The 14,728-nt window shown below is 36.0% G+C and overlaps 1 protein-coding gene across 1 annotated transcript in view; it reads left to right on the top strand.

Annotated features, from left to right (window-relative positions):
• Nucleotides 1-14,728, top strand: part of ABCA12 (ATP binding cassette subfamily A member 12) — a 283,550-nt gene that overhangs the window by 190,814 nt on the left and 78,008 nt on the right. The window contains exons 10-13 of the mRNA XM_032354711.1: nt 2,335-2,447; nt 7,045-7,120; nt 10,895-11,013; nt 12,044-12,150. Coding sequence (XP_032210602.1) covers nt 2,335-2,447; nt 7,045-7,120; nt 10,895-11,013; nt 12,044-12,150 — 415 coding nt within the window. The remainder of the gene's footprint in view (nt 1-2,334; nt 2,448-7,044; nt 7,121-10,894; nt 11,014-12,043; nt 12,151-14,728) is intronic.

Below are 14,728 nucleotides of genomic sequence, written 5' to 3'. Positions count from 1 at the left end.
CATGAAAATTTGGATCTGAATTGAGATGTTCCATAAATACAAAATTCATAATAAATTTTGAAAACTTAGAACAATAAAAAACATAAAATATTTCATTAATGATTTTTATATTGATTAGCTATTGAAGTGATAATATTTTGGATGTATTAGGTACATAGAATATTTTATTAATAGAATATTCTGTTAAAATTAATTTCATGTTTCTTATAACTTCTTTAACATGACTCCTGTAAAATTGAAATATGGGGCTTGCATTATATTTCTGTTGGAGAGCCGTCTTTAAACCATTTTTAAAATTTTTTTGTTTTTTTTAATTAACATATAATGTATTATTGGCCCCAGGTGTAGAGATCTGTGAATGGCCAGGATTACACACTTCACAGCACTCACCATATAAACCATAATTATTGTTATTAAACTAATAGTGTCATTAAGAGTCATAATTTCCTCATATAAATTACTGTATAGCAAATTAGGGTCTCATTGGTTTATCTTACTCTTGTTGCTCAAGTAATAAGAGAGAAATAAACCCCACAAAAACTTTAGTCATTTCCTTCAACATCTTTTTATATTTTTGAGTTGTACATTATTATTAACCCATCACCCAAACCAGATATATAATGTTACTCTCATGACAGAAATTAGCAAAAATGAGCAATCTCAAAAAATTCAAGAAGTATATATGGAAAAACCATCATTTGTCATCATTTATGAGAAAGCTATGCTGAAATGCAGATCACGGAAACTCTTCTATAAAATTATCTTTACTTATAAAGAGACTTTTTTAAAGATAACTTCCATTTTTATATGGTAAAGAGCGGGGGTAAAAAAATCTATGAAATAAAATAAAAATATTTTGATCAGTAAATGGTTCAAAGGATTTCAGAGAATATGAAGGCCAGGTGTCATTATTTTTAAGTTAAAATTTTGTTAGAAAAAAGATGATTCAGGTCTACTGACATTTTATTAATGATATTCTTAACAATAATGTTGACAGCTTTAATGAGATTGCCAGTTGTTCAGTCTTTGAAGGTATTACTGTGAGACAGCAGATCAGGTGACTGAGACGGAGGGCCAAATTGGGACAGGGCTGGCAGAAATCTGTAACCTCAGGCCATCTAACTGGTCTCCATGGTCACCAGGTTCAGAAGCACCCCAAAGTCTGAGAACCAGGAGATTCTTAGGGCAAATATAAAAATGCCTGAGGTATCCACTGTTATGTATATAGAGCAGAGATGAAAAACATACAGCTTAGCCTCTATGGCCAGATACAATAATGAGCTAACAATGCCCAGGGGCTCTATGCAGAAATGTTCTGCTCTCCTCCTGCCCAGCAATGCTGGGGCAAAATTTCTGTGCCAGAGGCAAGATGTAAAATGTGCACATACTGTATCTATTGCTGGAGTGAGCTGTTAGTTGACAAGGATACATGGGGAAGACTGTTAGCAAATTGGTACATTTAACCCTGCACATGTCAGATTGTTAACAAAGCCTGTTGTTCTAGTTACTACTTGTGTAAATTAAAGCATTGCCCTTGATTATTGATATAAATCAAGTATTTGGGGGATTCAGATGTACAATGACAACTTTTTTTTAATGGCTAAAAAAGACATTTCTTAAGAAAAATTCCTTTTTGAAAATATGGCATGAACTCAGATATAAGTGAATTCGCTGATTGGCCTTCCCCAGTGCAGACTGCCCATCTTACTTATAACATAAAAATTCTAGGAAGATAATGCCAGTTAGTCTCTATACTGCTGTTGAGCTACCCCTAGAGTAGTGCCTGTTCGACACTTAGAGGATAGAATGCCATTTTTAATTAGGGCAAGCTCCATTTCTTTTTCAAAGACATTACCATTTGTTCAGCAAAAATAAATTTTAATCAAATGCTTAAATAATTTTTATTCCTAGAATAGTTTCCTTTCTTTCTGGGCTTGATTTTTAACAAAAATAATTTCCAATATTTAATTTTTCCCTTAAAGAGAAAAAAAAAGTCACCATTCCATTGGACGTTTCTATTCCTAACCACTTATTTTTAAGTCTTAACAGAAACAACTGATGTGAACTTTACTCCTTTACTTTTAGGCTCTTGAGTTCCCGAGTCTTTAGAATCTGGGAAAGGTTTTAAAGCACTCTGTCTGGTTCAAGAACATTTTGGGGTGATTTTGTGCATGAAAAGACAAATAAGTAATTAAATGACAAAAGCAGCATCTTGTCTCTTATGCTATAAGAATAATTTTCTATACTGTAGCCATTTTCTCCTTGAATTAACCTTTTGTTTTTGTCTGCAAACCCTGAAATGCGATCTGGTTTAATTATTTTCTGACTCGTTAGTGCGCTGCTGGTCGTGCAGAAGGTTTATCCACGTGTCACAACTAACGAAGGTTTCAAAACTCTCCATAAATCTGTGAAACATCTGCTGTACACTCTGGACTCCCCAGCTCAAGGTATTGTACTTCCATCTTACTGTATTCAATTATGTGACATGAAGCCTCTTAGGAATATAAAGCGGAGTGCCACCGAAGCAATCATTTATAGATGATACCATTCTTGGGTAGGCAAATATGCCTGGACTAAATCTGGATCTCTAGCTAATCAAAGAAAGGAAGAAATGGCTGAAAAAGAGGCTGTGACTTTCTAGAATGTTTATATTTAGGTGAAAATGATTTCTCTTAGCTTGTAAAACTGTGTTTATACTTGGTATATAAAATACTGGGACCAAGCCTCAACAAATAGATTCCTACCGCTTTTTGGAACAGAAGCCTATACTGAATTGCAGGATTTTTACCCTTATTTCCAAATTTTGGCTTTTTAATCAGGATGAATTTTTCATTGGTAAAAATGTATCCCTCGGGGTGCCTGGGTGGCTCAGTTGGTTAAAGCCGCTGCCTTCGGCTCAGGTCGTGATCCCAGGGTCCTGGGATTGAGCCCCCCACAGGGCTCTCTGCTCAGCAGGGAGCCTGCTTCCCTTCCCCTCTCTCTCTGCCTGCTTGTGATCTCTGTAAAATAAATAAATAAAATCTTAAAAAAAAAATGTATCCCTCAACCAGCCATCTTGAAAATACATGATGCACATTCGTGTTTGAATATATTGGTATAAATCTGCTGTCATTCCCAGTAAGATAAGCTATCGCATGTTGCTAGTGAGTCATACCATGTCACCTTTGCATGGATGCAATAGCATTACATACCGCCTGCATGGACGTACACAGATCTATACACGCAGACACATACAGACAAAAATTTAGGGCCATTAAGAATAAGTCTCTACTTTCAAGTACCAGGTAAAATGTGTGGTTAGCATTTCCTCTTCTGAATGAGTTTAAAATTATGTTCTCTCAGCTGAGTTTGTCAGCTTTCAAATATGTGGATTTTATATTTAGATTACAAAGTAAGAAGTCTGAGAGCATCAGGTCACAAGCTGATTGTTCATTATACTCTTGCTCATTAAACTGTTAGTTTTCATGCGGATGCAGGTTTGGATAGGCTTTGAAGAATTCTCATTGGATGGTCTGACATACCGTTGCAAACCAATTTCTGTAAGGCTAGAACATGTTTTATATCTACAATTACAGAATTAATGACTAGGTTGCAAGATTGATTGTTGTTAAATTTAATGGTCCTGACAAACATTGGAAAAAAATGCTTGCTCTTAAAAAAAAAAAAAAAAAAAAGGTCCAGGCCAGGAAACCAGACTGTACTAACAAACACTAATTATATCCTCTCTATTTTTTTTATTTGCATTTTGAAGACTTGAGAACTTCGAGTTTCTTCCTACCAGTCTTTTTCTTTTTATCTTCAGACTCAACACCTTATAATTACATAAAATAAAGGGATAAAGTTAAAAAAATTCTTACAAAGGACAAAAGCCCATCAATGGTCTGCTTAGAAGCCAGAGAAGTAAGCAGCACTTCTAATTAACTGAGGCTTTAAAACACTTTCCCTGGCAAACAGTACAGCTCAGTTTTCAGTATTTAAGAATGGCCATGTCTCATGTCTGTGTGTATGCTAATGATTCTGGAATGTATCAAAACATGTCTTTGGATGGTCAAGTTGACCAGGAAAGACTGATTCAAAGACATGTGTTGCTGTTTATAAAATTTGAGGGGCTTACAGTCATTTTTTTAAAATTTCCTACACTTGTGACTTCATCCATGTGATGATTAATACAGTAGCATTAAAGTCAGTTCCTGAAAGTCATTAGCCCATAATCCCTACTTGCTTTGGTGGAAATTTTTTGGTCTTTGAAAAATTCTTCTAGGTATTTCTGGGAATTCTTAGCGAACTAAAACTTACTGAAGGCTGAACCAGTGACCTTAGTTCAACAATGCAGGGGTCTCTAGCCCCAGGAACAGATACCTGCCATGTTTCCAAGGCCAGCTGGTGCTTAGTCTTCAGGGCTTTTTTAGCAGTATTGTGGAAACAGCACACTTCTCCTTTGGCTTTGTGCTAAGTTAAGCAGGAGTGGGGCAGTGTTTCCCAGTATAGTTGCCTGGGCTCTCTCTAATGTATGGCAGGGTTCAGATAGCTTTGAAAGTCTCATACCACTCTTTCAAAGAAGGAAAATAAGAAGTAGTACTTTTTGTGTCAGTGCTAAGTGCTTTACTATCTTAAATCACTTTCTTCATGAAAAGAAGTCTATGAGATAGAAATATTATTCTGTTGTACAGACAAAGAAACTGAGGCATAGGGAGACTGGGCACTTCACCAACGTTATCCACCCAGCAGGTTACCGAACTAAGATTAGAACCTGGATCTGTCTGTCCCCAAAGCCAGTTGCCGTGAACTCTTTGCCAGATGACCTTACTCACATTTACTTCCTGGGACACATACATACCTGATTCCAAGATACTTCATGTGGTCATGCAAGTACCCGCCATCCTCAGACCTCAGAACAGCTCCCACTTTCAGCTGCTCTATAGTTGGACTCGTCATGACAGATTCCTTCCCACATAAGTTTTTCTTCACCCATCTCCCATTCCTTTCTACACACTGATTCCTGCAGACCTTTCCTGTCCTCTCTATCTGAGACTGAACACACTTTAAGATTTCTTTAGGTGACTCCTCAGCAACCATGACAATATAGGAACTCTAATAAAGAGGAAGGAGATTGTCTCCTAATATCCTGTGTTAGGGATGGAAAACTCAGTTCTGCCCCAGTCAGGATCCCTGCCTCAGTTCATATGCTTTAGTATTTCTATTTGTAAACACTGAGTTTTGAAAACAGAGATTATCTTTGTGACTCATTGAAGTTTGCTCTTTTGCAAAGTAGTAAATGATATGAAATTACTTCTTTAAGTGGAAAACCATCCTTACTGATGAAGAGGTTATCTATGCACTAGATTTCTTTCTGTTTTAAATATGCCTAATCCTACAAATAAAAAAGAAGTAAAATCTTATTTTTTAACAATCCGTAAAGCTTTCCACTTTATAAAGCCTATTTAGTACATTATTTCTTCCAAGGTATTTTATAGTCCAGAGGGAAAAGTGACCAGGTCCCTACTCATTGTCAGGTTACAAAGTTAATTTCTATTAGTTACTCATTTTAATTGCTTGATGAGGAAGAAAAACTCCTTAACCATTTAGTATACAAAGGCCAATAAACTTTCTCAGCATTACATAAGAATTCAAACTGAGCAAGATTTGATCTTGGAAAAATGGTTTATATACTTTTACATTGGAAATGTATGAATCTCAACAGAACTCTATCCCTGATTCTTCTAAATAAGCATGCCAACAAGCAATAGGTATTACCACTATTAATTAGGTTTATTTTTTCTGGGTATCTTCATTCTTGGTTCTTTAACTCACTAATGCATTGCTATCTCTAGAGTAATAAAATTCAGCTGCATCTTGAGCAGAGCACAGGAAAACTCTGCTCTGCTGAACAGGAAAACTGAAAAAGACCCTGTGCTAGGTACTAGGAAAGGTGCAAACATGACTCACATACCACTGATACAGAGGTGGACGAGGAGGTCTTTCATTTAGTGATAGTCTCTTTTACACACATAATTTAAATAAACATCGATCAGCACCAGAAAAGTATGGATGATTGCATAGTTTTGCAATAGGACCTTTATGGAAAGCCTTTAAAGCACACTAACTAGGGACAATGGGAGAACTCTTAATGCCAGTAATAAAATATCCTATTGAAAGAAATTAGATCAGTGTTAAAAATACCAGCACTGAAATATACTGGATTATAAGGAATAAGTAGTGTCTCAAGAGGAGCCTGCAAGAATTGATCCCTTTTCCCTAAAGGGCTGAGTGAAAGCTTTGGATTTACGATTTTTATTTATGCAGTAGCCATTAAAGTACTCTCATGTTCAATTTTTCATGTGAATACTGTTGCACACTATTTTTTTATGATACAGTGTTATGTGGCAAGCTGAATCAGCAACCTATTTAACATCGAGGGGCAATTCACAGTGTTGAATTAGACCTTCCCATATGGTTTCCATTAGTTAGCGATTGCCTTCCACACTTTGAAACTTCGTATTATTTGAGACCACTAACGGTTCTGTTAATACGACCCAATTTGCATTCACAGCTGCATTCAGTTGAAATCAGTGACTGCTTTTTGAAAGATGGAAAATATAGATTTGTGATAGCAGATGTTTCCTAAGGCTACATTCTTGACAACTGAATGCAAAAAAATCCAGTGACCTGGAAGACTGAAAATTGGGCCTCATTTGTTTAACAAATCATGTGGTAGACACAATCTGTATTATAGTATTCAAGAGTCATCTGTGCATACAGTTCTTAGGATAAAATAATGTCATGTTTGACAGAGAATTTCTTAGAAATGTATGTGCTTGACCATTGAGGTTATTCTGATTAGCAGGTACATATTACCTATAAATATCCTGAATGTTTCCAACAGAAAAAAGATAGATATCTTTTGTAATATCTTTTGCAGAAAAATTCTGCAGATTATTCTGCATTTCCTTCCTGTTTATTTACCTGTGATGATTTTTGCTACAAAAAATAAATCCTTGAAGCAAATATTTTAAGCGCTTACTTCCATAAATGTCATTTCTGTAGGTGGCTCTGATAATGTGACGCATGTGTGGCACGAGGAAGATGGGCAGTTACTGTCCCCAAGCAGCTTGGCTGCACAGTAAGTCTTTCTTTGTTGTTTGTTTCTACACTAGTAGGTAACTTGTCTGAATAAGCAATCAACACAATTTATAAATTTATATAATTCATTTATCAGTTTGTAAAACTTTGAAATAGAAAAATCCACTATTGACTAACCAAGAAAGGCACATAGCTCAAAAGTAGTAAAGTTGAAACTTATTTTTTCATATTATCCAGGGACATTTCTGGAGACTGCAACATGAGCTTCTCTTTTTTCAGTTGTAATATTGTATATAACTAGATCCATTGTGTCCTGTCTGGATGGTTATTTTATGTCTCTGAGGAAAATCTAGGTGGAGGTCGAATTTCCAACTTTTTTAAGGTCTTTCATTATAAAACTTGTATAAGCATCCAATTTTTCACATTGTGACTTATTTTATTTTTTAAAAATCACAGTATTTCTTATGCCAGTCAAGATAATACAAAATTTGTTTGCTTCTGTAGCATTTGTGTAGGTAGAACTGTTTATAGGTAATTTAATTTTGGACTCTTATTGGGGCATGTAAATATGTTGTCCTAGAAATAGGCAGTGGAAATGACAGCAGTAGTGTTGGCTTCTGAAGACCATTAATGTGAGCAGTGCTCTGAAGTAACTGTACTAATCAACGTGGGGAATGAATGCGGGCGCCTGTGGAAGCTGACTGAAGGAAATTCCTGTAACTCAAGGCAAATTTAGAGACTAGATGGCCTGTTATGTAAACATTGTTTCGGCCCGATAAAGTATACTATTGACATTTTTAAAATTTCAGTCCTGAAGGATAAATTTCTGTGCTAATGGAAATTTGTACAAATAAAATCAAATAGTAGGACTTATTTTTAGCCATTTTTTTTCTTTCTGAAATACGATCTATGCAGTTGTTTATAAACTTTCTATTATTTGATGAGAAGTTCCAACTCTGGATAAATTCTAGGCAAATTCCATAAACAGCCACCTTGTAGGTCTGTTCCCACATTTCTCCTCCCCTAAGGTGGCTGAACCAGGTGTTCTTCCAGAGCAATCAAGCAACCTTGTAAAATTTCTCCCTAGCTAGGATGCCGTGTTCCAGAAAGTTGGGGCTTTTATCCACATTCCTTATAGAGCTGTCAAAAATACTTAAAAAAAAAAAAACCCAAAAAACAAAAACAAAACCTTTGTATTGAAACAACTGTATGCTTATTGTTGAAACCAGGTACCTTTTTATCAGAGCCTTGAGACATTCATAGCATTGATAACACTAGCACTTCAGACCACAAATTCCAGAAACAGTGTACTTGCTGGCAGCTAGCTGACAGTTTATTAGAAAGAATTCAATACTTTTAAGATGGTTCTTTGTTGAGATTGATGAAATTAAGGGATTTTTTATCTTTGGAGATCCTTTCCATTCCCATTTTAAAATAGTCACAGAGTGGCAATATTTGGCATAAAATAAAGGAATTTTTTGGTCTAGAATTTTCTAAAGAAGGCTGCTTAAAAATATTTTTCCCTCATTTCTCTTCTCTCTTCTTCTTATTTTTGTCCTAAGGTTATTATTTGTATTATTCTGATGGTATATGTGTGCACACTCACACATGGACACACACATAAGCTCATCCTTCATTGCAAACATTCTTGGAAAATAATAGGATTGTATACAAAAGATACATAAATAGTTTAAAAGAATAATTAGATGTTTATGCTAAAGCAGTGGCACATACATATGGAATCTTAATTTTCAGAGTATATTAAATGTAATCACCAAAATCTTGACAGTCAAATGTTCTTCCTGAAGCTAAGAGAATGGCTTAGATAATATTTCAAGGTCACTTTTAGTGCAACCTTCTTCTGCTTCTATTTTAAGCTTGAAAATTCACCATGAGAATCCCTTGTGTTATTCCACATAGGTTAGATCTGTATTTCCGTATTGTGCACTATACCAGGATGCAAATGGTTCTGTGCTATAGTAACAACAACACATGGAAATGGTTACTTTTTTTTTTTTTTTTTTTAGTGTGGAAGCTGTCAATTGTATTTATTTATTTTTTTTTAAAGATTTTATTTATTCATGAGAGAAAGCGCAGAGTGAGAGAGAGCACAAATGGGGTATGGGGCAGAGGGAGAAGCAGACGCCCCGCTGAGTAGGGAGTCCCTCAAGGCTCAATCCCAGCACCCTAAGATCATGACCTGAGCTGAAGGTGGACGCTTAACCCACTGAGCCACCCACTTCATCTTTAAATGAAGGTCAGCTATCTGGCCAATTAACTATGCTCTGAGTGCCATGTTAGAGACTTACCTTGCTGTAGATTGTTTTTTCTCTTTAAAGTTCTTCAAGGATCCCGTGGAATAGACCCACATTTCAAATACCCCTTAGGTATTTTAAATAAATGCTTTGACATTAATGCGAACATTTTCCTACATTTTTATTTAGGATAAATATATAAATCCTTTTATATAGGATAAGGCTCTTTCCTTAGTATTTGAATAAAATCTAAGTTAAAAATCTGACAGAATTAGTTAATTTATATATTGTGCAGTTTGATTCAAAGTAGATGATCCCCAGATCAGTTATTGACATTTATGCTATCTCTCCTGTCCATGAAATTCAGTCACAGACACTAAGGGAAGGTGTTACAAAGTAAAGAGATGCAGCCTCATAGTTGAAGTGACAGGGCACACACAACACACACATATTTACTCTAATGATGCCTCAGAAATCCTAGACTGTATCTCATATGCCAGTGAGGCTGAAGGGAAACCCGAAAGTGGTTAATTTGGAAACACTAAATTGGTTGCGTAAAGAAAAGGAAGAAACTTTTCATGGTTGAATTACATTCCACTAGTTTTTAAAGTCACAATTAAATAAATTTATTTGAAGAATGTTTTAGGTGGGGGCACCTTGGTGGCTCAGTGGGTTGAGCCACTGCCTTTGTCTCAGGTCATGATCTCAGGGTCCTGGGATCGAGCCCCGTATCAGGCTCTCTGCTCAGAGGGGAGCCTGCTTCCCCCTCTCCCTCTGCCTGCCTCTCTAACTACTTGTGATCTGTCTCTGTCAGATAAATGAAATCTTTAAAAAAAAAAAAAAGAATGTTATAGGTGGAAGGGATTAGCAGGTCGTTCAGCCCCCCACATCTCATTTTACAGGGGAAGGAACTGAAGCCCAGAGGGGTTTTCAGATTTAGAGGAGACAAAAGAAAAAGAAAAGAAAAACATACAAAACTCGTAAGTTATACTTACATTGAAAAATTATTTATCATTAAAAAAAGGAAAAATTATTCGTTGTTTATCTGAAATTCATTTTTTAAAGATTTTATTTATTTGACAGAGAGAGATCACAAGTAGGCAGAGCGGCAGGCAGAGGGAGAGGGAGAAGCAGGCTCCCCGCTGGGCAGGGAGCCTGACGTTGGATTTGATCCCAGAACCCTGGGATCATGAACTGAGCTGAAGGCAGCCGCTGAGCCATCCAGACAGATTTAACTGGGAGTCCTGTATTTCATCCGGCTACCTTAGCCCCATAATTTTTTTTCTTTCATATGAATGTGCCTAAAAATAATATTATGATCACTTATGACTGGATATTAAAAAAACTAAACCTAAAGATAATTCCCATGGAGAAGTAAGCACTCAGAGGGTGCAGAGCGAGTGTGCCCTTTAGGCCAAATGGAGGAAGATGTTCTACTTCACAGTTTTAATGCCCACTTCAACCAGTGCCAAACAACCAGGGACTTAAATGATCTCAACAAAATAGCTTTATCCTCTTTTTATATGACTCAGTTTATATATTCTTTTCTAATTCTGTAGGCTCCTACTACTGGAAAGCTTTGAAAATGCTGTCTTAAATATATCAGCAGATAGTCCTTACATTCCTTACTTGGCATGTGTGAGAAATGTCACTGACAATTTGGCCAAGGGATCACAAGGTAATACTCTTCTTACTACTCAAAATGCTGCTTAGGGTTCTAATTCTGTTTTAATACATTTGCTTAAAAAATAAAGAGAAGGGTTTTTAAAAGATTTTAGTTTCCATATGTATGAGTTTCAGTTTGGTAGTTTGGTATATGAAGGTAATATTAATTGTGATATTATATTGTTACTTCTGTTCCTGCTGCTGGTACTTCTGGTCACCCTGGTCACCTGGAGAAACTTTAATGTGCAATGACCACGTAACAGAAAATATGATAATGACCACCCAGACAAACTTGCCAAGTTCCTGGAATTATTAGTAGTTCATATAACCCTTCATGGCATTTTCTGTGTCCCTAATAATCTTATATATCAAGAAATAATGAAGAATGAGTAGGTGTAAATTATTTATAAACAAAGGATTTTTGTGTGGCACACTGTTTTTACCTACATGCTTATACACCTTATTTTCAATTTTCTGCCTTCCCAGACAGTCATTAAGATGGCATTTAATCAGACGTCTCTTTTTCCTTTTTCAAGAGAAAATCTTGATTTTCTCACCTTTTCCAAAGGGTTTTTTGCTCACAGCAAAATAATTTCTTGAGACTTAATGGCAAGAAATGGCACAGCAAATATTTAAGCATGGTGTCTGTTTACTAGGCATGAATTAATCAAGGTTGGAAGGGCATATGTATGTCACAGTGATTATGCAATCTAGTCTCCCCCAAACACTTCAACTTAACAGTATATTCAAAAGTCACAGATAAAAGCAGATTCAGTTCACGAAGAGCCAAAAGTGCGTAGTACCTTTGCTAGAAATATTTTTGTCTCTAAGCAGAATATCTATGAATATTTTAAAAATAATGAACTCTGTAGTCTCCATGGTTCAAGGAAAGGTTAAATTTTCACTTGTCTTATATTTAGATTGAACTAGGCCATTATCTTAGGAAAAACTTAGCAGTAAATTAGGATAAAGGTGTTTTTCAAATGGGCTTCCTAAGTGACCTTGCAGTTCACATAAGGTAACTCTTTACTCTTCCTTTACAGAAAATTTAAGACTCCTGCAGTCCATGATTTCATTTAAAAAATCTTTTCTTCAAGATGGTTTTTATGAGGATTACTTTTCTTCAGTTCCTGAAGTCCTGAAATCAACAGTAAGTCATGAAAGAAAAAATAAATAAATAAACCATGACATTTTCTATAATACTCTGGCAAGGTATATTTTCAGTTTAAGTGTTAATCTATGTCTTTATAAATATGGGTCCTATTTTGACTATATTAATGCCAGAAAAGGGGGAGGACAAAAGAGTTCTTATGCTATAAAATGGCATTTTGTTCTTAATTGGTGGATATCTCTATATGAAGTGACCCATAAAGGCCTAATTACAGTATTCACATACAAAAAGGGATGGCTAATAATATGGTTATCTCATTTAGCTTTGTAATTTCAGAATAGTATTCATAATATGATTTCCAATTTAAGTTTGCCTCAGTTTTTAAAATATAAACGTTGCTCTTAAAAGCTGGTGTTTATTTAGACTTTCGTGTGCAGAAATCTCAGAAGTTGACTAACCTATTTTTATTGTCATCAGCAGTAGAAAGTAATAAATCATATTAAGATGTATGATATTAAAGGAGGTAAAGCAGTAGAAAAAATTTTAAACTCTGAAGTTTGAATTGGTTGAAATTTATCTATTATTCTTTGTTTAGCTCATGCATATAGTATATAGGTTCTCATGATAATTCACGTCATTTCTTAAATAACCCTATTAAAATTTGAAAATAGCTTTCCTAGTAAGAACAGCAGTTTAACTGAATTTATGTAGGCAGGGATAAAGCAAAATTATAACTGGTTTATTCAGGGCAAGCAAGATGACTTTCTGTGTAGTCAACATGGTCTAATTAAGTAGGCATCCAAAACATATGTCCATGTGTAGTACAAGTAGGTAATGCTAGTAAGATTACCTACATTTTGTCCTGGTCTTCTACACAAATCAAAATTTCTAATGCATCTAATTTAGCAGTATCTTAATTTGTTTGTGCAAATGAAAAGGAAGTTATGCATTCATCTGGAAAATTCCTACTCATCCTTCAAGGACAAGTTTAAATGTCACTTCTATAATATTAGAGTATTGCCTTTCTCCCTGCTTCTCAGCCAGGATAATGGCTTTGTGTGCACATAATATTTATCCATTCATTCATTCAATCCATCATCTATGGTCCCATAACACTAATCTATTTATTCAAAAGACATAATCTGTAACCCCAAAGTCCTTACACCAATCCACTGTAGCAGATGGGAAAGCAGACCAATAATCATAACACAGTGAAATAAGCCTTGTGGCATGTGGATGGACAGGATTCTGTGTATGGAAGTGTGAGATTGAACTTTGATTGTAGGGGATGAGGGTGGAGAGAAGAAATCTCATGGAGGAGATAATGCTTGCTTTTAATGGGCAGAGTGGGATTAGGTTGCAGTCCTGCATTTCACACACAGAGACCTACATTTGTTGAGACAGAGGTGTGAACCTGAAGGACAGACATGTTCCCATCTGGAGTATAAGGTGCCTATGGGAGAGACAGGAAAGGGGACTGCAGAGAGACAGGGCCCAGATCCGTCTGCTTAGTCACCAAGTTTGAATCTTGTCTGGAAAGTTGTGCATTTGATAGGAAGTAAAATTTTCATTTTAGAAAGAGGTCGCTCTTGCAGAACTATGCAGGACAGAATGGAGAAGAGCCAGATAGGTGATTTTAGCAGTAACCTAAGCAAAAAGTGAGCCCTGCACTTTGTCAGTGGTAGAAAAAGAAGGAAGAGACAGTTTGAAGAATGGGGTGTAGGAGGTTAGCTGACACAACACAGCAGCCAGTGGGCATAAGCGAGAGGAGTCTGATAGCAGTGAGGTTTCTGGCTGTTGAAACTTACTACTTAGCTTTATAGCTTGATGTGTAAGTAAGGTCTGTTTTCCTCCCTAGAGGGTAAATTCAGATAAAATGTTGCCTTTTGTATCTCTAAAGTCCCATATTTGCCACATAGTAGGAGCTCAAGACAACTCATGGATGTGTGAACAAATGAGGGTGTTAAAAGAGAGTCTGGTGGTGTAGTTGTGTCACCTGGACAATTTTTCACTGTGGTTCTCAACTTGTGAAGTAACGAGGCAGCACAAAATGTACACCAGGGAAATTGGAACAATCCATTCTCAATCATTTACACTCATGGAATGGGAGATAGATGTGAGAATAATTTAAAACAGCATCCACGTTTTGAAGATACTGCTCCACTGGGGGGTTACATTATGAAAAAAGTTCTAGAAGCCACAGAAGTGGAAATAAACACAATCCTGTCACTTGTGTAGAAAATCTGTTGTCATTTACAAGTATAGCTGCTATTTTCAGTTGACAGAACCCCTACATTCCAGGACTGTAAGCTCCCTGAGGACATTGTTAAGTCTGTTCCTCTTCTGTTGTATTCTCAGCACCAGGTGTATGGACACATGGAAAATGTCCAGTGTGTATCACTGAAAGAATGAAGATAAATTCTTACAGTTTTACAGTAGGAGATGATTTTAACTTTCTTGCTTTGCCTTCTCTGGTAATTAGTATCTTAATTGTGACAGTTAGGGCCTACCTGTTCTAAAACTTGACTTGTGGCATTTCTAAGAAGGTTTAGATCCTCCAAAATGTCAAATGCTTGTCATTCAAAAGTGACTTCTCCTGTTCCTACCCCTCTTTTCT

Source organism: Mustela erminea, chromosome 8, assembly GCF_009829155.1.
Source record: "Mustela erminea isolate mMusErm1 chromosome 8, mMusErm1.Pri, whole genome shotgun sequence".
Lineage (NCBI taxonomy): Eukaryota > Metazoa > Chordata > Mammalia > Carnivora > Mustelidae > Mustela > Mustela erminea.
Note: the sequence above shows the minus strand (reverse complement) of the source record. Positions and strands in the feature narration are given on the sequence as shown.